At 38.9% G+C, this 24,998-nt stretch overlaps 1 protein-coding gene across 1 annotated transcript in view; it reads right to left on the reverse strand.

Annotated features, from left to right (window-relative positions):
• The window catches only part of stard9 (StAR-related lipid transfer (START) domain containing 9), a 66,500-nt gene that overhangs the window by 33,221 nt on the left and 8,281 nt on the right, over positions 1-24,998 (reverse strand). The window contains exon 3 of the mRNA XM_051722209.1: positions 15,462-15,590. Coding sequence (XP_051578169.1) covers positions 15,462-15,590 — 129 coding nt within the window. The remainder of the gene's footprint in view (positions 1-15,461; positions 15,591-24,998) is intronic.

Below are 24,998 nucleotides of genomic sequence, written 5' to 3' on the forward strand. Positions count from 1 at the left end.
TGTACCACTATCACTATTTGAAAAAAGTCATTTTTGATCAAATCTAGACAGGCCCCATTTCCAGCAGCCATCACTCCAACACCTTATCCTTGAGTAATCATGCTAAATTGCTAATCTAGTACTAGAAAATCGCTTGCTATTATATCAAACACAGTTGAAAGCAATTTGATTCATTAAATGAAGCTTAACATTGTCTTTGTGTTTGTTTTTGAGTTGCCACAGTATGCAATAGACTGGCATGTCTTAAGGTCAATATTAGGTCAAAAATGGCAAAAAGAAACAGCTTTGTCTAGAAACTCATCAGTCAATCATTGTTTTGAGGAATGAAGGCTATACAATGCTTGAAATTGCCTCACATGACCTCAGCTGACAGCTTCATTGAATTCTACCCACTCAACACCAGTTTCATGTACAACAGTAAAGAGAAGACTCAGGGGTGCAGGCCTTATGGGAAGAATTGCAAAGAAAAAGCCACTTTTGAAACAGAAAATCAAAAAGAAAAGGTTAGAGTGGGCAAAGAAACACAGACATTGGACAACAGATAATTGGAAAAGAGTGTTATGGATCTTAACCCCATTGAGCGTTTGTGGGATCAGCTAGACTGTAAGGTGCGTGAGAAGTGCCCAACAAGACAGCCACATCTATGGCAAGTGCAACAGGAAGTGTGGGGTGAAATGTCACCTGAGTATCTGGACAAACTGACAGTTAGAATAACAAGGATCTGCAAAGCTGTCATTGCTGCATGTGGAGGATCTTTTGATGAGAACTCTTTTTCAAACTGTAATAGTAATGTTTCACATTATTAATGTCCTGACTATACATTGTGATCAGTTGAATGCCACTTTGGTGAATAAAAGTACCAATTTCTTTCCATAAGAGCAAAATCTGTACATTATTCCAAACTTTTGGCCGCCAGTGTATGTTGTCTGTTTTAGCTGACAAATAGCGGTTCCTTGTCTATCAATCACTGTGGGCAATTTAAAAGAGCGCGCTAATAAAACGTGACATTATCCATAGCATCGAGGTAAACTTCGCCTTACTCTTATGTTACTAAAACTTGCTCTTAGCCTTTTTTGTGAATAGGTCTTAAGCAAAAACTCCTAGCTAGGAACTCTTTGGAGAACTCCTAGTGGCAAGATAAAAATCTTTGTGAATATGGTACATGATTCCTTAACAGTTCCAATAAAGATTCTTACTTTTCAGATTTCATCAGAGCAGATAAAACAAATCAGAAATACATTTTATACAATTCCTGTAAAAGGTGTTTACAAAGACTTTTAAAAGCATAAATTAAATTCAATAATTGGTCCTATAATTTAAAATATTAACCCTGTAAAGCCTGAAATATGAATTTTTTTTTTTTTTTACATTAAACTGTTTTTAGTACCATTAGACAAACTATAAAAAGAAATCGTAAAATCATATGATTTTTTTTTAATGTATCATATTTGATACATTAGGCTCCCAGCAATTCACTGTTGTGCAAGACATTTGTTATTTAAGTTTTTCTTAGACCATACATACTACAGTGGTAAATATTGGGGTATTATCAGAGGACTCAGTGGGCTTTTGAAAGATCCCAAATGTTTGAGAGTTTGGCCATGACAACTTCCCCTCCTTGGTCTATAAATATGGATTGAAATGTATCACAGTTCAGTTCAGCACATCAAATACAATATGAATAAAATATTCTTTTTTCAATAAACAATTTTTATCATATGTATTTTACACACCAAACACTATATTGACATTTAAAAAAGGGAAATTGTAAAACTTTTTTTACTGGGTCTCAGGAACTTTAGATGACATCACAATAGCTTGTAATGTAAAATAATGAGATCTTTTTAATGACAGAGCAGGCTGCATATATGATGTCACAGAAATCACTCAGAAGTCACAGAAATATTAGTTCACAATTTAAATATATCTTATAAAATGTATATGTCACAATTTTTTTTTGTGGTGGGCATGAATGTAATGTAGTGGTGATTGAGAGATATACCTAAAAAGCCTATTGTATCATATTTGGTACATGGATTTAAAAGGGGGGGTTTTCCATAAAATAATATTCAAACTTTTAACCAAGCACATTTGCTTATATTCAGCAAATACTCATTTTAAAATATCTGTAACAATATAATCATTACTGTTACTTTTACTTTATTAAAACAAGCTGTTAGTTATCCCAAAATAAGTGTCACTTTTTGCGCAAGTCCGCCACCATTTTAAATAGATCGATATAAACATTGGAACCACTTTTTTCCACAGATATCCACTATATGGTGCCATAAACATGTGAAACTTACATACCATAGATTGTTTGGCTCGTCAGCTGGAACAGAGAGTGAAACAAGGGCCGTCAAACATTGTGCATATTTGACAGACTCTGCGTTATAGGGTAAAATTATTTAAAAAAATAAAAAAATAAAAATAAAAATAAAAAAGTGATACAATTTTATTATTTTTTTATGTAATTTTCCACTGATTACAACAAAACTCATAATGTGAAAGTCATCTTTAGCAACACATTGTCATTTGAACAACCATTCAGTAGGAATGGAACTGTTAACAGAACTTAAAGTTATATCAAAATCATACATTTCCCATAATATTTTTTAAAAAGAGAACCGATTCTGAATAAGGTAGTCAACAATAAGCTAACAAGGTAGCTAAAAGTGAAAAATCACATATTGAAACGTTATTATTTTCTGAAATGCTCAGACTCAGTATAACTCAGGTATCAAAATTATCTCAGAAGTTTATTTATTTATGCATTCGTGGCTGGCCTAAAAATTCCACTTTAGTATTTAAGGCATAACAATAGGCTAACACTCAGTAAAAGGAAGGTTAGACTCTAAGATCAAACTCTAGCCAAAATGGAGCACCTAACAACAAGTCCTGCAAGAATAAATACTGCAATCAATAGGAAATTAATGGCCTTCTAAGCTTAGGTGTGTGCATTCAATTATGTATGTGTGTAGACAAAGGAAACCTTTAACAAAAGCATGTGATGTTTGCTTTCCTCCATTTCCCTCCTTAAACCACAAACAAAAACAAATGCACTCATGGTGACAATGCAAGAGGGGAAAGCTGAATATAGAGTCGATTCTGGACAGGAAGTTGTCCAGAAGGTCAGTGCCTCAGATAACACGTGATCCAAAGACCCTTTTGTGAAGATCAGTCAGGGAGGGATAAATCCGAAATTGGGGCAGTGGAAAACAAGGGTCAGGCGGTGTAAACTAGGTGAGATGACGTCTTTCAATAACAAACAACACTATCAGCGGTTCAGTTTTGGTTTCTCAGTAAATGCTTTTAAAAATTTAAATTCTGCCATCATTTACGCTGTTCCAAACCGGTTTGACTTTCTTTTACAAAAGGACACATTTCAAGCTTCAAAAAGTATACAAAACAACCATAAAGTATCGTTCGCTCTAGTCCAAGAATTTTAAAGCAATACGATAGGTTTGTGTGAGAAACTGAACGAAATAATAATTATTCAGTGATAATCGTCCCATCCATTGAGCTTTTACCCATGCGACCAGATCACCGAGTCAGTGAGCTGAACTCGAGAAATGGATCAATCAGATTTGTGAATGAATAATTCAAACCAGTGTTGTGAACTGGAATATAGTGCACCAGTCATACTGACCACTTTTGTGGTTTGGTGTATTGCATAAAAAATTTTCAAAAAGAAAGTCATGCAAGTTTTGTAACGACATGAGGAGAGTAAGCAATGAATTGTTATTACTGGGTGAAATGTTCCTTCTAGAAACATAGTCAAAGACTGCCTGACATACCCTAGGCTAAAAACAGAAAAACTGTAAGCAGGAAAAAGAAGGATGGATATGAAGGCAGAGGGAAACTCCACTCTATTAAAAAGCTATTAGTGGGTAATACGTCCACTTTAAAGTCATAAGGTCTGTAATCAGTGTGTGAAGGGGAGAGGCTCTTTAATGTGGCCTTTTTAATAGCCACTCCTGAAAAACCCTTGTTTCTTGATAGATCCCATGTGAAGTGCCAGCTGAACCTGATCCAAGGCAAGGGCCGTCCAGACCATAGACCAATACGTCAGCTCCTCCTCTTGTTTTTATACAGAGAAGAGGGCCAAAGATACAGAAACACATGGCGTACACTGGAGGCACATTAAATAACAGGCATATGTCACTGCATTAGATAACGAAATAACAAACCAAGTGGCATTTATTTTAAAGAAAGACAGCACAAACACATTTTTCATGCAAAACATTTCACAAAAAGATGAAAAAAACGTTCTGGTTGTCAAACGTTAATGGAACGTGCCCATAGTTAATGTGTGTTAATGTTTGGTGTTTTATAATATAATGCAATGAAAATAATATATTTTTGTATGTGTGGATAAACTATCCTATTTTGGGGCCACTGTGTAAAAGACATTTGATGATCACTACATAACACCTGTGGATTACATGCGATGACAGACATACATTTTAAGTGCACTGTAAGTGTCCAAATACTTTGCACGCATAATATGCAATGAATCACATAAATGTTAACAAAACAAAGGCAAATCATTTTAGAAATTTTTGATGTGCCATGAACGTCACATGATCAAGAAAGATCATGGAAATTATCTTCATAACCTCATTGTTAAGATAAAAGTAAATATAATATCTTGCACAATGAGTTAGACAACTGCCATATTCTTTAATCCTTATGTTGTCTTCTGGCCATTTTGACCAAACAACTTTTTTTTTTTTTTTCTTAATCCAATTGGAATAAAATTCCTTGACTTTATTAACATATGTTATCTGAAAACACATAAAAAAAAATAAAAAATAAAATAAAAAAAAATGGACCATTTTCTTTACATTTTTTGGGTTTTATTTCACTTTGTTACACTTGTGTTCCCTGGCAAAAATTACTGGCCATTGGAAATAAATGGATTAGACAACAAAATACAGAAATATTAAGTGTTCTGGAGCATCTCAATCCTTTAGATGAGCACATATGTGGATGTGTGTTTGCACACACAAAGTCCTTGGACGTGCGCGCGCACACACACACACACACACACACACACACACACACACACACAATGTGTGTTGTGCACCTTTTTGATCACAGTCTGTCCATGTACATACTTTGAGGAATATTTCAAGATCTACTTATCATATTATGTTGTATTTGGGCTCATTTTAATCAGGATAGTCTGCTGTAAGTAACGATATGTCATTGTCTATGTTATATGTAGGTTTCAGGAAGTAATAAGTAGAAAAGTGACAAAAAGACATTCCTGTTTATTATATATGTGTGTGTCTGTGGGAATGTCATGCACTAATACTCCCTACAGTTTGGCCTTTGCAACTTTTCCAACAATATATAACACATGGCAATCTCATCTTTTTTATGGTTTTACCAACTCTGAATATAATTGTTGTGATAACAAATTTGCAAATGATGAGAACGAAAGAGTTCTTATTTGTCAGCCAATTAAAAAGCATTATTTAAGAATTGATAGGATCAGCTATATGCATTATAAAGTCCAGATTCTAAGATTTAAAATGACACCTTTTTGTGTGTGTGTGTGTGTGTGTGTGTGTGTGTGTGTGTGTGTATATATATATATATATATATATATATACACACACACACACACACACACACACACACACACACACACACACAGGCAGCCAATATTTTGAAATAATGTACAGATTTTGCTCTTATGGAAAGAAATTGTTACTTTTATTCACCAAAGTGGCATTCAACTGATCAAAATGTATAATCAAGAATTAATAACGTGAAAAATTACTATTACAATTTGAAAAAAAAAAATCAGAACTTCTTAAATTAATTCAAAGAGTTCTCATAAAAAAATCCTCCACGTGCAGCAATGACAGCTTTGCAGATCCTTGGCATTCTAGCTGTCAGTCTGTCCAGATTCTCAGGTGACATTTCACCCCACGCTTCCTGTAGCACTTGCCATAGATGTGGCTGTCTTGTCGTGCACTTTTCACGCACCTTACAGTCTAGCTGATCCCACAAAAGCTCAATGGGGTTAAGATCCATAACGCTCTTTTTAAATTATCTGTTGTCCAATGTCTGTTTCTTTGCCCACTCTAACCTTTTCTTTTTGTTTTTCTGTTTCAAAAGTTACTTTTTCTTTGCAATTCTTCCTTAAGGCCTGCACCCCTGAGTCTTCTCTTTACTGTTGTACATGAAACTGGTGTTGAGCGGGTAGAATTCAACTTATCCTCATGTTTAGTTGTACATCTGACCTTCCACATCTCTTTCTGTCCTTGTTAGAGCCAGTTGTCCTTTGTCTTTGAAGACTGTAGTGTACACCTTTGTATGAAATCTTCAGTTTTTTGGCAATTTCAAGCATTGTATAGCCTTCATTCCTCAAAACAATGATTGACTGATGAGTTTCTAGAGAAAGCTGTTTCTTTTTTGCCATTTTTGACCTAATATTGACCTTAAGACATGCCAGTCTATTGCATACTGTGGCAACTCAAAAACAAACACAAAGACAATGTTAAGCTTCACTTCATGAAATAAATAGCTTTCAACTGTGTTTGATATAATAGCAAGCGATTTTCTAGTACTAGATTAGCAATTTAGCATGATTACTCAAGGATAAGGTGTTGGAGTGATGGCTGCTGGAAATGGGGCCTGTCTAGATTTGATCAAAAATGACTTTTTTCAAATAGTGATGGTGCTGTTTTTTTACATCAGTAATGTCCTGACTATACTTTGTGATCAGTTGAATGCCACTTTGGTGTATTAAAGTACAAAATCTGTACATTATTCCCAACTTTTGGCCGCCAGTGTATATACATTTTAAATATGTAAAAAAAAAAAGGAGTACAAAACCATATAATTACAAAAAAGAAGCTGATAAAAAGGTCTAATGCAATATCTTGTGATAATATATGCAATATGAGAGATTTATAAACAACCTTAATGGGCTGGTCATTTCTGACAAAATGTGTTAGCACAAAACTAACACATCACAAGGGTCAATGGATCACAATATTGTATTTGAATTTCAAACCTAGGAATAAAAACATTTTTTTTTTAACTAGCTTTTGCCGCTTAACTAGCTTCATACAGTGTGACCCACATATGGATTTTGACCACTGAAAATGAGTAAAACTTAATTTATGCCTGGAGCCACACTCAGAACCCCATATCTCTGTGATTTCACCATTTAGGGCTTAAAATATAAACATACCAAAAAGGAAAGTTTGTTCTAAACCAAAATCTAAAAGGATATATTTAATACTTCTGCAGTTATAGGCACTTAAACTTTGGAAAAACCACACAAAGTGTCTTATCCTATTTTTGAATCTCATGTCAACACCACTGACATTCAATGCAACAAGGGGTGGGGTGCTGAAGCCAAGTGATTTTATTAGTAGATCTACCTATCTCTGTGTTTCTAATAATTTTTTTTTTTTTTTTTTTTTTACTTGTTTTGCTGCAAAATCATTGTAGAAAATTGACATTTTAAGCCCCCACTACAAAATAAAGCCCTAGGCATACTTCCATTTTGATGCACATGCTTAGCGTCTGCGTACAGTTGAACGCGAGTCTGTCGACGTATACTCCATATAACTGTGCATGCATACACAGGTAGTTGGCACATGCCCACTACAACTGCTATGAGACACCGGACTTTTTCTCTTCAGGAGTTTAGACCCATAAAGATGTCTTTATATTCCTTCAGACTTGAGTTATACAAATGCAGGTATCTCCAGACCTCTTCACACACGCGAACTACAAAATAAAAATTTTCAGCCAGGGAAGTTTTTAAAATTTGCTTGGTTTGAAATGGAACAACTCTAGAGCCATTCAAACTCCACTGTGCTAAGTTTTAGGTTATGAGTCTGAGATCCTGTTTATAACTTGATGTGAGTTTGGGGAGAGCTTGGTTACGGGGGACACAAACAGAGGGTGGAGGAGGGGGCTGTGGTAGAGAGAGAGAGAAACTGAGCGCATTGGCAGGAGTTCAGCTCGCTTGTCATTTGTCATACTTTCACAGAAATTTGTGGGTCAAATTTGCATGGGAGGGAAAAGAGGTCAGGGGATTGCACAGGCTACACAGAGATGGCCTACAGCGCAAGAGAGAGAGATAGAGAGAGAGAGAGAGAGAGTAATTGCACTAAAGTTTTTATTTTTCAACAGTTATTCCAAGTCACCAAATGTTTGGAGCAAAGGTTAAACTACAGGATAAAAAAAATAAATGCAAAACCAGTGGAGTCTCTCTCTTGCTCCTCCTCCCACTCCAATAAAAGTTCTCCAAGCACAGCTGCTCTTATGAGGGTAAATGACTTCCAAAGCCTGCAGTGTGGTTTCAAGTCCATGCTGCAGTTATAGAGAGGTACATGTGTTCTCTGCAGGGGCATGTCTCAATGAATTCTCTTTAAAGGGACATTTCATCCACAAACAAATATTTTGTCGTTATTTACTCAACCTCATGTCACTCCAAAAGATATGTTAATTTGTGAGTCACTGGAATCTGACATATAAAGAAATTCAGATTTCATGCGGTCAGCCTGTGTGTAAAGAAGTTTTGTGTGGCTGTCCAGCACACCACTGACACAGAAACCCAGAAATACTGAGAGCATAATAAAGTCGTCCACTGTTTCCAAAAGGAAAAGACTAAGAGGGAGGAGGGATAGAGTGATAAAGAGCAGAGGGAGGGAAAAAACACAAAGCTGACTTCACTTGGGAAAGAAAACCAGCATTGTGCTCCAGCTCTGGACCAATGACGTCCTCCAAGCGCAATCTCACTGTGAAAAATAATTGACTAAAGCAGCTGTGCCTTTGGCAAGAGCAGGGCTGCAAATGACCCCAGTACCCTCTACCTTCCTTTATGTTATACTCATGTCACTTTCTTAAGTCTGTGAAATCTAAGAGATCACTGTCGATACAGCAACTTTGGGAAACCAAATCAAAGCCCCCTTGAGTCCACCCTGATTATTTATGAAAACAAAAACAGGTAATCCGGAACACGTCGGAGATATGATTTCAAATCTTTCAGAACATTAACATGGACGCCCACTTTTATGAACGCCTATCCAGTTTCAGCAACATGGCGGAAGCGTTATTACTCATTTCATGTGTGAAGAGGTAAGCCAATCATAATAGAGGTCATTTACATAAAAAGTCTTAAAGGAACAGTAGCAAAAACAGTCTGTGTAATTCTAAGTAGTGATCATTTTGTAATCAAGTACTCCAACCCCTCAAAAAATTAGTAATCGATTACTCGTACTTAAAATGTAAGTTAAAAAATATCAAGTATGACACATACGCAAAATGCATATTTTGTTTTATTCACAGATGTTACCAAGAACGGTCTCAAAACATGCTAACTTTAACAAACTATGCTTTTCTTTTGGGGAATAAAATGAAACACAGAAACCAATACTGACAGCATAAGGGTAATGCACAGATATAAACTCTAAGTCTACATAAAAAGGCTATCACATTTTTATAAGTTCATATGTGATTATTCAGAAAAGTGTTGAAAGTTGGCTTTGTAAAACAAGCTCTGTCCGTGTTCAGATATTTCACACACATACCGGTCTGATAAGCTTCTGAGTTTCTCGTACCGCTTCGCATTTCCTTTCCACCATAAAATCAAACCCTCGTCCCTTGGTTTGCATGACTCCAACATGAACCGAATATCAATAGAGTAGAATTAAATAAAAATAAAATATTACAAGTATTGCCACACTTGACTTTGTTTAAAAGCACACAAAGATGCAATCATGAGGTAAAGTACAGCATATTCAGCATTGCCCATGGCAGGCAAATGAGCAAAGGAAAATCAATTTGCGTTTTTCGAGAAGTGTTTTTAATAGTCGACTAGCTGGTGCAGAACAAGTGCTCGATTAGTCAATTACTTGTGCACATCCCTAATTCTAAGGGTCAGAGAGAGGGCAAGAACAAAATAAAATTACTTGAGGGAACAAAAATAAAATGCATCAAAAGCGTATATGATGTCATCTTCCAAGGAATAGTTCACCCAAAAATGCAAATTCTTCATAATTTATTTGTCCTCATATCATTCCAAACCCGCATGAGTTTCATTCCTATGCAAAACATAAAAGAAAACCACCCAAATATTTACATCCATTGCTTGTTCACAGTGGCAAGTGTTTACTTGAGAAAAGTGCTAAAAACAATTAAACGCAAGTTCTTACGAGAACACGCTAGCCACTGGGCAGATGTGTCAATGGCTTTCGGCTGCAGGCACATGAGTGAAGCAGCATATCACACAACAGAGTGAACGGGCACTTGAGAGTATTTGAGTAGATTTGATTCCTACTAATTAAACAAAAACAAAAAAAAAAAAATCACATGACATGTTCTTGGAAAATGTCTATATGTGAATGATCATACAGATGTAGGTAAGTTTGCACCAGCTCACTAATAACTCTGCACACCGGTGTGACTGAATAACATAACTGGACTGAGCTGTCGGCTCAAAGTAGGAAGAGCTCCAGATCACGCCCATTGATGACGTGGACCAATGGCAGAATGTTTAGCAGGTATGAAGTTTTCCTGAAAGTTCGTGCTGACGAACTGTTATGAACCACCGAAAAACAGGATTTTGTTCTAATGACGTCACACCCATTCGTTCTTTGATTTCTTGTGAAGTATACCAGGGCCTTAAGAAAAAAAATCATGCAGGTTTGTAACATCATGAGGGTGAGTAAATTATGACAGAATTTGCACTTTTGGATGAACTAACCCTTTGATATTTGATCCATTACACGGTTATGCATTCAGAATGCCCTTATCTCACACCAGTTTAACAGCTGGCTTGCATTTACCCTTCTTTATCTATTCTGCTCCCAAACCTGATCCACCACTCCACCTTAACATCAACCTCTCCCTCCTCTCTCTCATCTCTCTCTCTCTCTCTCTCTCTCTCTCCAGACATGGACATACAGTTTACAGATGGACTTGTTCCTCTAGACAGACAACCCCCAATATTTTAGCCACAAGAGCAAACGCATAGTATCTTCCCATATACACAGATGGAGGCGTAGGTGGGGTTCCTCATAGAGGAAAGGAGAAGGGAAGGGGGAGCCAGAGTGAAGGACTTGGGCTGGTTTCCCCTCTGCGGAGGCATCTCTGGAGACCCCACAGGAAGGAGAGGCTCCAGTCTCATTCTGTTGCTAGCAGCCACAGAGCCCCACGTCGCACAGGAAGATCGAATTAAAGAACAACATGGACTTAGGTGGTTTTCACACTGGGCACATTTGCTGTGGGTCGCAGGTCACTATATTTGTGTGTTTGTAATTAATTTTGTGTCATTATGCATACCAGAGTGAACGACACTTGCGCCTCTGTGCTTCAGCAGTTGTACATGTCCAGGGGAAGGAGACTATATCTGATGCTCACAAACGATCTTTTTTGAGGACACAGCTGGTTGCACGCTCACTCACTCACATATATAAAAAGGCACCTCACATTTTCTGTGTCCCGCAATGTTTCCCTGCCACTCATGATGCACGTGTGTGTGTGTTTGTTTTTGTGCAACTGATGATGTCATCATGCTTAAATCGGCAAAAACGCATGCGCAAGTCATTTTACTTCCTGAACAAGTGCGGACCTGAGAACAGGTTGCTTTCTCACTCATGCGAACTGTGCCACAGTTCCAGTGCAACCGAACTCAGACCACCTCCTACAGGTAGTCTCGGTGCAGTTTGCGGGTGCGCAAGTTTGGAAAACGGCATTCACATTATCCAAACTAACCGAACTTTTACGCCATTCGAACTTGGGTGTGCACCAAAAGTGTTAGTGTGAAAGCACACTTAAATTAATAAAAACAGAAACAGAAGACGAACAGAGCAAAGCAGTTATTCTATCTGTGATGTGGTCAGCCTTTCCCTTTGAAAAACATTTTACATGATAACCATAGTTTACACCAGAATACCATAGATCTTACAGTTATTGTGCCTACAATAAAACTGGGGTAGCTTGATATTAGTCACCACTGATATCAAAAAAGAAATGAAACAAAATGACACAAAGATTATGAAAGTTTCTGAAAGGAAGGCAATTACAAATGAAGGGATCTCGAGATGTGTTTTACCAAGTTTCATACTACGTTTAACTTAACAGAGTTACCTAAATACACTGTTTAAGATGTGAAATACCAAAGTAAGATGCTCCAAAAGCATCCGTCTGATGCAGTTGTACATTGGTGTCCTTAGAAAAGCCCTTATAATAAATCTTTCCCTACGTTTTTGGCCTTCTGTCCACACTGAGACAGCATTTATGACAGCAAAAACTGAGCTTTTCGAAAACGCTCTCCGAAGTGGATACATTTTAAAACGAGGTCTTCGCATTGTAGTGTGGACAGGAGAAACGGAGATATCTGAAAATGATGATGTATTTATTGTCATGTGACACAGTCATGTGATCCATTCAACCCAAAACAATAAAGATGGCAGCCTTTGTTGAAGAGGCGTTGTTGTGCCTACTATTCACTTTGTACAACCTTTCCATTGCATTCAGCCACCAAATCAGACAGAAGGAAACTACATCTGACAGTCATGACTGCTGAGAGGATTATTGGTGCCCCCCTGCCCACCCTCCAAGACCTGTACATCTCCAGAGTGAGGAAACGTGCAGGCAGAATCACTCTGGACCCCACACACCCTGCCCACTCCCTCTTTGGACTGTTGCCCTCTGGCCGGCACTACAGAGCACTGAGCGCCAGGACATCCAGGCACAAGAACAGTTTTTACCCTCAGGTCATTTTCCTCATAAACAATTAAATTGCCTCAGGACTCCCCCATAGTGCAATAATGCAAATACATATCTGAATATTAATCACTTGATAGCCCTACTAATTACATTATTTAATTATTGACTGAAACCGAACTTTTAAATAGCATGTACTGTAAACATACTGACTGATCCAACAAAACCCAACAAACATTGGAAGTTGGAAGTGTTTCTTGGGGCAGTGTGAACTAGCCTTCACACTTTGATGGAGACACTACATTACTTTATGTTTCTACCATAGTACCAATAACTGGTATAACTACATATTTTGACAAGACCAAGGTAAATTATTTGTAAGTGTCACTGTGCCATTGTGTTGTCAAAACTTTGCTATACATTTTACTGCATTTTCAATGGCTTCAATGCTGAAGTGTGTAATTTCTGCACCAAAAATAATCATTGTTTTCAAACAGATTCCTGAAAATCCCTGCACTCATCTTCCATTGATTTCTAAACAGATAGTCCCATTGCAATTTTGGTTGAGCCCATGTTGCCATCTCGGGCGCCACAGTGTTACACCTTTAGGTGAAATCAACCTACAAATGGCTTCCTTATAGTTTACTCTGCATATTAAGCTGGGATACAAGAAAGAACTTTAACATCGAAAAAATTACAAACATCAACTTTAATCAGTACTTGGGTTTTCTGCATAAAACACCCTAATCACAGAGCTGATCACAGAGCAACACATGATGCTGAGATTGTCTGGACTGGACTTCCCTCCCACAGGACTTTAAAAAGAGGTCAGTCTCTCTCTCTGACCGGACTCGGCTGCAGGCCGCGCAAGGAATGCGAGCACCAGGCCTCTGCTGTATAGCTCTGACTTGGCAAAATTAAAAGAGAGAAAGAGCGAGTAAAAAAAGAAAAGTGTTGTGCAGATGAGACCATCCTCTGTGCATGGGCCACCACAGTTCAGTCTTTCATGAAGTGAAGACAAAGACTCCGAGGGGAACACCAGGGCCTGGCTTAGAAGAAGATTCACTCAAAAGGAGAAAGGAGAGATACAGTACAGTTCATTTATTTAAACTTAGGCCTCTGATTGCGTGTATGAAAATCCACAATTGGTCTGAAGTTTGCAAGACCTTGTGATTTTTACAAAATTTAACACCATGTCCAAGCCATGCACAACACAATAAAGTGACATCCAACAAAACATTTTGTCAGTTTCTTTGTTTTTATAGAGACAGTATGAGGAGGAAGAGATGATCACTTATCAATCGCAATGAAAGTATGGTATGGTGTTTTAAATCAGTGTGGTATAAATTGTCTTGTTGTCTTTTTAGTCTAGAACATGCATGCACATTAGGTGATCAAAACTTAAAAAAAAAAAAAAAAAAAAAAAAAAATTACAATTAAACACATTAATAAGCATAATAACATGTTATGTACAATGGGACTGCATGCATGTAATGCTTTGAAAGAATTGGTGTCTGCATTTGCGTACTTGCATAAAGTATGTTTTTAGCCTTAAGCAGAGTTTACACTACATGATTTAAGGCCCGAATTTTCACTCGCCGACAGTTTAGTGGAGATCACCGACAAAAGCCAGAAATCATAAGCAAATCAGAGCTCGCTCCCGTGAGCGACGAAAGCAATGTATGAATTATCAAAGACACGATCTGAGAGAAGCGCCGACGCGTTGTCGATGTCAGCGAGATATCTAGCATGTTAAATATCTGGACCTGTCTGCGATTCCAAATCGCGTGATGTGAAATGTGTTTTGACTGAATACAACTGCAGCGTTGACCTACAGCCAATGAGAGAGCAAGAAACGGGGCACAGGAAGTATCAGTGGGAGGAGTCCTGATGTACCTGCAACAGAACATCAGCTAGCATGGCTGCGGTATCAAGAAAGTCTCATTGGACCGAAGAAATGGAGGAAAAATTAGTGGAACATTGGCAGGAGCACCAGTGCCTATTTGATGTTTCCTCTGAACTGTACCACAACCGGGTGGAGAAAGAGAAGAGTTGGAGAGAAATTTTCGGTTCTCTTGGACAGTCAGGTAAGCAAATAGGTAGATTTTTCAGTAGGAGGTACTTTTTCATATAGTAACCAATAAAAAATATGATGCCTTTAGGTGATTAAAAACATACACATCATATTCTGAAATGCATAACATATGATCATGCATTTGTTTTCGTATCTCGTATCACTTCTCGCGTGTACTCTGTTGTGAAACGTAATTTGGAGTCCAGGCAGAGTCGTCGGGGATTCGTCAATAGTGAAATGTTTTGTAATGTGTTCACCCCTGTCGCCGATTCCTCGTGTTATTTGAAAACCCTACGACTTCCATGACAAGACAGACAATTGTGTAATATGAATGGTACCACAATCCGACGTCTTTGAAAGTCGTGTAGCGTATAGGAGGCATAAATCATCCAACCTTGCACATCCAATGACATTCACACACAAATGTAAAGATTATTTAAGGAGATTATCATCAGTATTATCTACTGCGAGAAATACTTAAGTAGTGTCTTGATTCTGCAGAGGGATAATATTTTCTAAGATCTTTTCCTGGTGGTCAAAGATTTTGGTTGTGCTATCATCCCAGAGTCCACTGGCTATCATGCCGCAGTCTCCACCCAACACATCAGAGATACACATGCTCATCAGCGTGACATTAACATCTGCACTGATACAGTAAACAAGCGCAAAAGTGGGAGCTCACCTCCTCTTGTGATGCGTAGATGGGGGCTGATGGATCCACAGACCAGTAACAGTAATCAAAGCCAAACTCCATCAGCTTGTCCCTGGAGTCCGCCAGACCCTCCGAACGCCCATCCAGACGCCCCTCCAACTAAACAGAGAAAGCAAGAAAGACAGCAAGAAAGGGGGGATAAATGGGGTGTGGTTAACAAGATAAACAATATTTTTACATTCTCTGAAAAATGGTGCTTGCCCGTCCAAAAGTCATCATGCTGCTAGGGCATGGTTATTCTGTTCCTAAGGTGCATCGAGTGTTTTTAGTGTGTTACTTTGCATTTGCTAGGGTTTTCTGCATGCAGAACCTTAAGTTTCAATGATATTTTGGGTAGGGCTGGACCAGCCATTTGTAAGGTCTTATATCAGTTGGGACATAAAGTTCACACTAGGGGCTTAGTGACTACTAGTTAGTTTGTAACTAATTCTCATCTTACTTTGGTTGCACCATTTGTTTTTAAGGCAAGACTTAAGGCCCTGATATACTTCCGGAGAACTTCTTCGTTCTTCGTTCAGGGGTAAAAAGAAGTTTGAAGCAGCCGAGCAATGGTATACTGTTTGAGAACATTCAGACACCTGCCACACTGCTGTGGGAGCCTTTTAGAAGTAAGTATTTAAGTATTTAAATATGAGGACGATCAGTAAAACCTTAACTATTGTTACATTAACATGTGTTATCAATGACTACTATTTCAATACATTTACTATTTCATGTTGAAACTTGGCATTTACAAGTGATACCGGGAGACGCACACCGGAAAGTGCAGCATTTAGAGAGGTTTTATGCTTAAGAGCCGCCAAGTCATTTATTCAGATGACGTTCTCTCTCGTAAATGTAAAAGAGTGTAAATATCATCATCATTATACGTCTAAATGAGGAAAGTCTGTCATGCAAAACATGAGCTTATTGATGTGATCCAATCGGTCTGCCCTATTATTCCAACCGCAAATATTTTGTTTATACGTGGAGTTACTTTTCATCGAAGTTTAATGGTGCAACGCTCAAATGTTAAGTTGTGAATAAGCTGAAACTCAGTGCCCCTTTACCCGACAACTAGGCTAAGTTGTAATTTACACACAGGCTGGTGCAACCAGCTCCTAATCCCAAAATATTGTTCAGATCCCTCTAGATGTAAATCTATAGGATTTTTTTTTTTTTTTTGATAGCTTAAAAAAAGTAATAACACACCTCTCCTCAATAAGCCACACGATTTGAGGTATCATTCAGAAGATATGTACCAAAGTTTAATACTTAGGTTTAGCGTTTATTGAAATCCCTAACTTTTAAAACACAAATTACATCATATAAGTAGTCACTGGCACTAGTGATATCATGTTCTCTCTTGGAATGATTGAAGACATCTTTGAAGATCATATTGCACACTCTATGTTCGTTATTCTCCCAGCCATGTTTTCTATTAAGCAATTTTCGTATACAGCAGTTTTAACGGTTGACAGCCCTTCATTAGGATGGATTCATATCCAGATTAAGTCTTGCCACAAACTACATTACATTCTATGATAAAAGTGATTTCCCATTGAAAATCTATTTGTTCTTTCAACAACATTTAATCTGTTACTGGGAGACCAGCCCTTGGCCCCTTTATGAGCTAAATTTTTCCACTAATAATGTTACACCACATGGATGCCAAAAACCAAGCCTGTGTGCCTGCAGCCTATGGCTGGGATACTCTTTAATGTACTCAAAAGCATCAATTAGGAAACAGTTAGTCTGAGAGACAAATGACATGAGCATCCGAGCATGACCCAACTGTCAGTAAAAAGAAACTACCTAGATGTCAGCAAACACACTTTTACAACAGCTCTTTATTCACCCAGTTAAACCAATCTTCATGGCACAGTGTGTGCAGGAGGACAGTAAAAGGAGCATGCAGAAACATGCCCGGGCATCGCCAGCCCGTCACCCTGGCAATGTTACATTCACAGCTCTGGTGTGTAATTATTCACACAATAGCAATCCCGCAGCTGACTTAATGATCTCACAATACAGCCCACAGCTTCACTAATGAGCCCTAACACTGCACTCAGCACCGTTATATTAAGGCTCAATAATAACACACAAAATCAGATTAGATAATATGGCCATGCTCCAATAGGCCTAGGTTCCCAAAACATAAGCACTTTTTATGTGCTACGTTAACTATACAATCTATTTCCCAAAAGCATTGTTACATACATACGCAAAACCTAAAAACATCTCGGAACATTTGACGAAGTAGAAAAATAGCTCAGTCCAAAAATAGCTCAGTAGATCCTTAAAATCCAAGTGGATGGTTATCCGACCTTTGAACTTGAAGCTCCCAAAATCACAGACAGTCAACATAAACGTCATCCATACTGACTCCATTGGTTAAATTAATGACTTCTAAAACGAAACGATCACTTATGGTGTGAAAAAGATCAATATTTAAGTACTTTTTAACTATAAATCATCTGGTCAGAAGCTGTATGCGCATTCACATGTGGTGTATTCGTGCTGGCATGTTACGGATGAATCTCACGTTTTTCTCTCGGTTGAGGCATCCAGGATGAGCACAGAAACGCACCATTGTGATTAAACAAACTGATACAAATACAGATCTAAACCAAAGCCAACGAAGCTTCTGGACAGCGTTCCTCCTCATCTGTAAAAAGCACCACTCGTTCAAGGTGTCGCACGTGCATCTATCCTCGGGTGAACATGCCAACGTGATTACATCTCACGAGCGTACTGCTGATGACCGGAAGCGATGATTTATAGTTAAAAAGTATTTCAATATTTATCTTTTTCGCACCAAAAGCGATCGATTTGCTTTAGAAGACATTAACCAGTGGAGTCGTATGGATGACGTTTATGCTGACTGCCTGTTCCCTTTGGAGCTTCAAAAATCAGATCAACATCCAATTGCATTTTAAGGACCTATAGAGCTAAGATATTTTCTATTTTCCTTCAAATGTATTCTGCTGAAGAAAGAAAGTCATACACACCTGAGATGGAATGAGGGTGAGTAAATGATGAGAGAATTTTCATTTTTGTATGAACTAACCCTTTAAGTTAAAGTTAACAAAATTTCTTCCATATCTCTGTAGGACTCTGGGTTCTCATTCACATGTTAGCACTTAAAGTGGCAGTGTTCACACTGAGCTCAGTGCTTTCATCAATCATAGTTAAAAAGACTGATCTCTGCCCCAGTGCTCTGGTGTCAAAGAGAACAATGGTCCAGTCAGAGATTACTTTATTCTCTAATACAGAGCGTGTGTGGGGTTATGGAACAAATACAACTTGAAGATAAAGTGTGAATATGTGTCTTTCTTATGCAGTTTTATATTTCTTTATGAATTCTCTCTGTCAGCCTGCAATTCTTGTCTTTTGGCAGCCCATCGTCTCTTTTTAAGTAACTTCTCTTAGGGAGCTCTCTCTTAAGCTCACAGCAGGTGACCAGATGTGGCTTCTGCTATTTCATTAATCCATTAATCAAGTGCATAACGTAAGGGAGTATTTATGGCTCCAGAGACATTAAAATGCAAACCATGCAAACTTGGGGTGGGTGATATAAGAACAAATTCTATTAAGATATTCTGTAAAATGTACATACACTATATTGCCAAATGTATTTGCTCATCTGCCTTTAGACGCATATGAACTTAAGTGACATCCCATTCTTAATCCATAGGGTTTAATATGACGTCGGCCCACCCTTTGCAGCTATAACAGCTTCAACTCTTCTGGGAAGGCTTTCCACAAGGTTTAGGAGTGTGTTTATGGGAATTTTTGACCATTCTTCCAGAAGCGCATTTGTGAGGTCAGACACTGATGTTGGACGAGAAGGCCTGGCTCACAGTCTTCGCTCTAATTCATCCCAAAGGTGCTCTATCGGGTTGAGGTCAGGACTCTGTGCAGGCCAGTCAAGATCTTCCACACCAGACTCGCTCATCCATGTCTTTATGGACCTTGCTTTGTGCACTGGTGCGCAGTCATGTTGGAACAGGAAGGGGCCATCCCCAAACTGTTCCCACAAAGTTGGGAGCATGGAATTGTCCAAAATCTCTTGGTATGCTGAAGCATTCAGAGTTCCTTTCACTGGAACTAAGGGGCCAAGCCCAGCTCCTGAAAAACAACCCCACACCATAATCCCCCTCCACCAAACTTCACAGTTGGCACAATGCAGTCAGACAAGTACCATTCTCCTGTTAACCGCCAAACCCAGACTCGTCCATCAGATTGCCAGATGAAGAAGCGTGATTCGTCACTCCAGAGAATGCATCTCCACTGCTCTAGAGTCTAGTGGCGGCGTGCTTTACACCACTGCATCCGACGCTTTGCATTGCACTTGATGTATGGCTTGGATGCAGCTGCTCGGCCATGGAAACCCATTCAATGAAGCTCTCTACGCACTGTTCTTGAGCTAATCTGAAGGCCACATGAACTTTGGAGGTCTGTAGCGATTGAAAGTTGGCGACCTCTGCGCACTATGCGCCTCAGCATCCGCTGACCCCGCTCTGTCATTTTACGTGGCCTACCACTTCGTGGCTGAGTTGCTGTCATTCCCAATCGCTTCCACTTTGTTATAATACCACTGACAGTTGACTGTGGAATATTTAGTAGCGAGGAAATTTCACGACTGGACTTGTTGCACAGGTGGCATCCTATCACAGTACCACGCTGGAATTTACTGAGCTCCTGAGAGCGGCCCATTCTTTCACAAATGTTTGTAGAAGCAGTCTGCATGCCTACGTGCTTCATTTTATACACCTGTGGCCATGGAAGTGATTGGAACACCTGAATTCAATTATTTGGATGGGTGAGCGAATACTTTTTATAGTGTATATCACAACAGACATTTTATGGAAAAGTGGTTCAACAACTACTCTTTCGAAAAAGAATAATGACTTAAAAAAAGTTTGCCTCTCCAACACAAAAACAAAACTGTGGAAAAATAGTGCAAAACAGCATGGAAATTTTGACCTTTTCATGTTAAACATGAAGTTTAAAAGTGTTATTAAAATTCTTATATAGTAAGTATAAGGATGTCTTTCGTAAGCCATAAAGCATTTGCCAAAAACAAAAAATATTAAAATGGAAGACTAAATAAAGAGACAATAAAATACAAACCATGCCAACTAGGGGTGCGCTATATAAGAAAAAATTATATTAAGATTTGTTTATTTCTTTAAATCAGTGGCGGGCCGTGCATTTAAAGTCTAGGCCTTCAGTGTGATTCATGCCATTAAGAAAACACAGTTTCACAATGAATAAGACACCCTATGCCTTTGGGCATCGTACATTATGTCAGTGCTAACTAGTAATACCAATTAATTGACATTTTAAAAACACATCCATGCATGAAAGCCAGAACTTGAAAGGACACTTAACTGCAGCATGACTGTTTTGTGAAATGAACGTCTCCCAAACAGACATTCAAAAATCATAATTTTTCATATGATTCTACCAAGGAGGTCTATAATACCTGGAAAAATCTATCTAATAATATTTGCGATTTAAATGTTGCTTGCAATAAATTTAGTTTCGTCAGGGTACACGGTTATGCTGCGTTCCATTCAAGTTGGATGAGGGATATTCCTACTTGATATCTCCAACCATTAATGCATTTCATTCCCCAATATTCGGAACTGCAACGCACCCGTTAGCTTAGCAGTGGTTTGACTCTCATTAGAAATATCTCCTAGCAACCCAACTGATAAACAATGCTGCAGCGCGAGCATTCGTGCTTCAGGTGTACGATTATCAAAAGAGATTATGTTTTATACACCTGTTTCTGCAGGCATTTGTTAAACAAGCTTTAATATCATGAGATGTGGAAACAAACTCATTTAATCGATATTACTTAATAAAGTGAATGTTTATCACTTACTTTGTATATCTCCCTGAGTGTCGACATTTTTGTATGACATCATGCCCCTGCATCTCCGTGAAATCGGAGTTGAGAATATCTGCACGAGCCTACAAGTTGTAATTCTGACTTAAAGATGCATTCCACTGCACTTTTCCTAGTAGGAAGTTGTGAAATCTGACTTTCCGAGTTGAATGGAACGCAGCACTATTCAAAACTTGATCCGACACTGAATGCTCAAGCTGTCTAATTTACACTTAGAAAACTCCTGATGTTGCTATAACAATGCAAAAAGCACGTACCAATTTACATGAAGTGAAAATCAGTCCTCCTTTCTGTTTAATAAATCACAAGGTCATGCAGAACATCTCCTGTTTTTAAATCCATAAGGATCTCTTTCTCAATGGTGATGTGGCAGTGACAGCTGATTGGTCAGCAAGATCTTGCACTCTTCGCTTTCAAATTACGTACATCACTTAAAGCGTGATTGCGTCACTCAAGGCCAGCTAGAAGGCCTCGACCGGGACACATCCTAAAGATCACACCCACCAAGAACAAATAAATCAATCTGATTGGCTGATGAATCTGACAATTTGACTTTAGTTGCTCATTAATTTGCACTGTTGAGGGATTCTGTAGAAATTCTGAAGGCCTGAGGGGGTGGAGCTCAAACTCACGCGCTGCTTCGGCATGGCTTTCGGCATGCGATTTGTGAAACAGTTGTCACACTTTGCTTGTAAGCATCAAGGAATAAATTTTGACTGGATAAACTTTTGTTTTTTCTCTATTTGTTTGTAGATTAATTAGAGTGGAAAATGATTAAAAATACATAGGCAAAAAGGTGATTGAGAATGAAAGGATGAAAAATATTTATTTATTTGGCATGTTAGGCCAGCAGAGAAGGCTTTGCTGGCCCTGAGAATTCACCACTGCTTAAAATTAAAAATCACATATATCACAATACAAAAAAGTATAATGACTAAAAACATTTTTTTTATTTTTAGCTTGCCATTTTTTACGTTTGGGAGCTCAGAGCCTATGATCCACTGTGCTATTTTATCTATGCAGAACAGGTCTTTGCAGTTTTCCCCAGTGCAGCTGGTGTACCACACTGTGGTACAGTGGGTGAGGATGCTCTCTATGGTGCTCCGGGTAAAAGTTCACCAGGAGCTGTGTGGGTAGTCTGGCCTGCTTGAGTATTCTCAGGAAGAATAGCCTATGTTGTGCTTTCTTCACCAGGTGGGAGGTGTTGACGGACCATGTGTGATCTTTTATTAAGTAGACTCCAAGGAACTTGATGTCATTGACCCTCTCCTCCTCCTCCTCCTCTCCGTTTATGTGCAGAGGGGGATGGGTGGTCTTCCTGGATTTTCTGAAGTCTACAATGATCTCTTTGGTTTTTGTGGTGTTCAGCACCAGGTTGTTGTCTGTACACCACTCAACAAGATGTTGGACCTCCATGTAGGCTGTTTCCTCATTTCCTGATATGAGGCCCACAATGGTGGTGTCATCAGCAAATTTATTATAGTGTTGGAGTGGTGAATTGGGGTGCAGTCAAGAGTGAAAAGGGTGAGCATACAGCCCTGCGGTGCGCCTGTGTTCAGGATGAGGGTGGAGGAGGTGTGATTACCTATTCTGATGTGTTGTGGTCTGTTGGTGAGAAAGCCCATAATCCATGAGCAGAGTGAAGTGGCTAGGCCAGGTTGCCCAGTTTCTGTATGAGTTTGTGCGGGATAATGGTGTTGAAGGCGGAACTGAAATCAATGAATAGCATCCTAACATAGGTGTTTGGCTGCTCCAAATGAGTCAAGGCTGTGTGAAGTGCAAGTGAGACACCATCATTAGTAGATCTGTTTGCTCGGTAAGCAAACTGGTGGCTGTCTAGATCCTTGGGGATGATGGTCTTGATGTATGACTCTCTCAAAGCACTTCATAATGACAGGGGTTAAAGCAACTGGGCGGTTGTCATTGAGGCATTTCCCTGCAGACTTTTTGGGCACAGGGATGATGGTGGTGTACTTAAGACAGGTGGGGACAGAAGCGAGTTGTAGTGAAAAGTTGAAAATGCTAGTGAACACCCCTGCTAGCTGGTCAGCACATGCCCTCAGTGTGCAGCCTGAGACTCTGTCAGGTCCTGCTGCTTTGTTGATGTCAATGTTCCTCAGGGTGGCTCTCACCTGGTGGTTCTGTAGGACAAATGCCTGCTCGTCCCGTAGTGGTAGAGGGTGAGCTCCAACTTGGCTATTCTGCTCATCAAACTGAGCAAAGAACTTGTTCAGGGTGTCAGGGAGAGAAGGGTTATTATTGCTTTGTGTAGAACAGTCTTTGTAGTCAGTGATGGCTTTAATTCCATTCCACATGCTGCACGGGTTGTTGTTCTCAAAATGGCCCTCAATGTGCTGCTTGTACTTGTGCTTTGCCTTCCTGATGCCCTTCTTCAGTACTCTCCTGGCATTACTGTATGCCAGCGAGTCACCTGATTTAAAAGCTGCATCCCGTTCCTTGAGCAGAGACTGTACATTCCCGTCCAGCCATGACTTCTGGTTTGGGAACACTTTGATGGTTTTAGTAGTTAGAACATTCTCAGTGCAAAAGTCTATGTAGGCCAGAACTGATGTGCTATATTCCTCAAGGTCGGCTACTCTTGCAAATACAGCCCAGTCTGTGAGCTCAAAACAGTCTTGCAATCGTGAGGTGGCTTCCTCGCTCCAGATCTTGACAGTTTTAAAATCTGGCTTTGTTCTGCAGATTAGAGGCTTATAGGACAGGGTCAACACCACTCAAACATGATCTGATAGGCCCAGGTGTTGGGATGGTGTGGCTTTGTACGATCCTAGGATGCCAGCCGTGGCCCATGCATTTTAAGTCTAGGTCTTCAGTGCGATTCATGCCATTAAGAAAACACACTTTCACAATGAATAAGACATCATACATTACGTCGCAGCCAACTAATAATACCAACTGACATTTAAAAAAACGTCCAAGCACGAAAGCCAGAACCAAGGAGGTCTAATACAAGAAAAAGCTCTCTAATAATATTTGCGATTTAAATTTTGCTTGCAATAAATTTTGTTTCGTCGGGGTACACAGTTACTTTTTAAAACTTGATATGACACTGAATGCTCCAGCAGCCTAATTTGCACTTAGAAAACTCCTGATGTTGCTATAACAATGCAAAAAGCACTTATCAATTTGCTTGAAGTGAAAATCAGTCCTCCTTTCCTGTTTAATTAATCAATCGCACGATCATGCAGAACATCTCAGGTTTTTAAATCCATAAGGATCTCTTTCTCACTGGCGTTAGTGGCAGTGACAGCCGACTCGTCAGCATCTCGCGCTCTTCGCTTTCAAATTATGTACATCACTTAAAGCGTGATTGCGTCACTCAAGGCCAGCTAGAAGGCCTGGACTGGGACACATCCTAAAGACCACACCCACAAGAACAAATAAATAAATCTGACTGGCTGATGAATATATATATATATTTATTTATATTAATATTTTTCTGTACCTTTTTTCTAAGCGTAGACGCGAAAAAAAAAGCTCTTTAGCTGATTCACTCACGGACAGTGGTTCCAAATGTTTGAAATTAGTTTTCTAAATGTAGAATTACTATGTAATATAAACACAATCACTTTGGCTGTTTCTCAATG

This window comes from Myxocyprinus asiaticus, chromosome 17 (genome assembly GCF_019703515.2).
Source record: "Myxocyprinus asiaticus isolate MX2 ecotype Aquarium Trade chromosome 17, UBuf_Myxa_2, whole genome shotgun sequence".
Classification (NCBI taxonomy): domain Eukaryota; kingdom Metazoa; phylum Chordata; class Actinopteri; order Cypriniformes; family Catostomidae; genus Myxocyprinus; species Myxocyprinus asiaticus.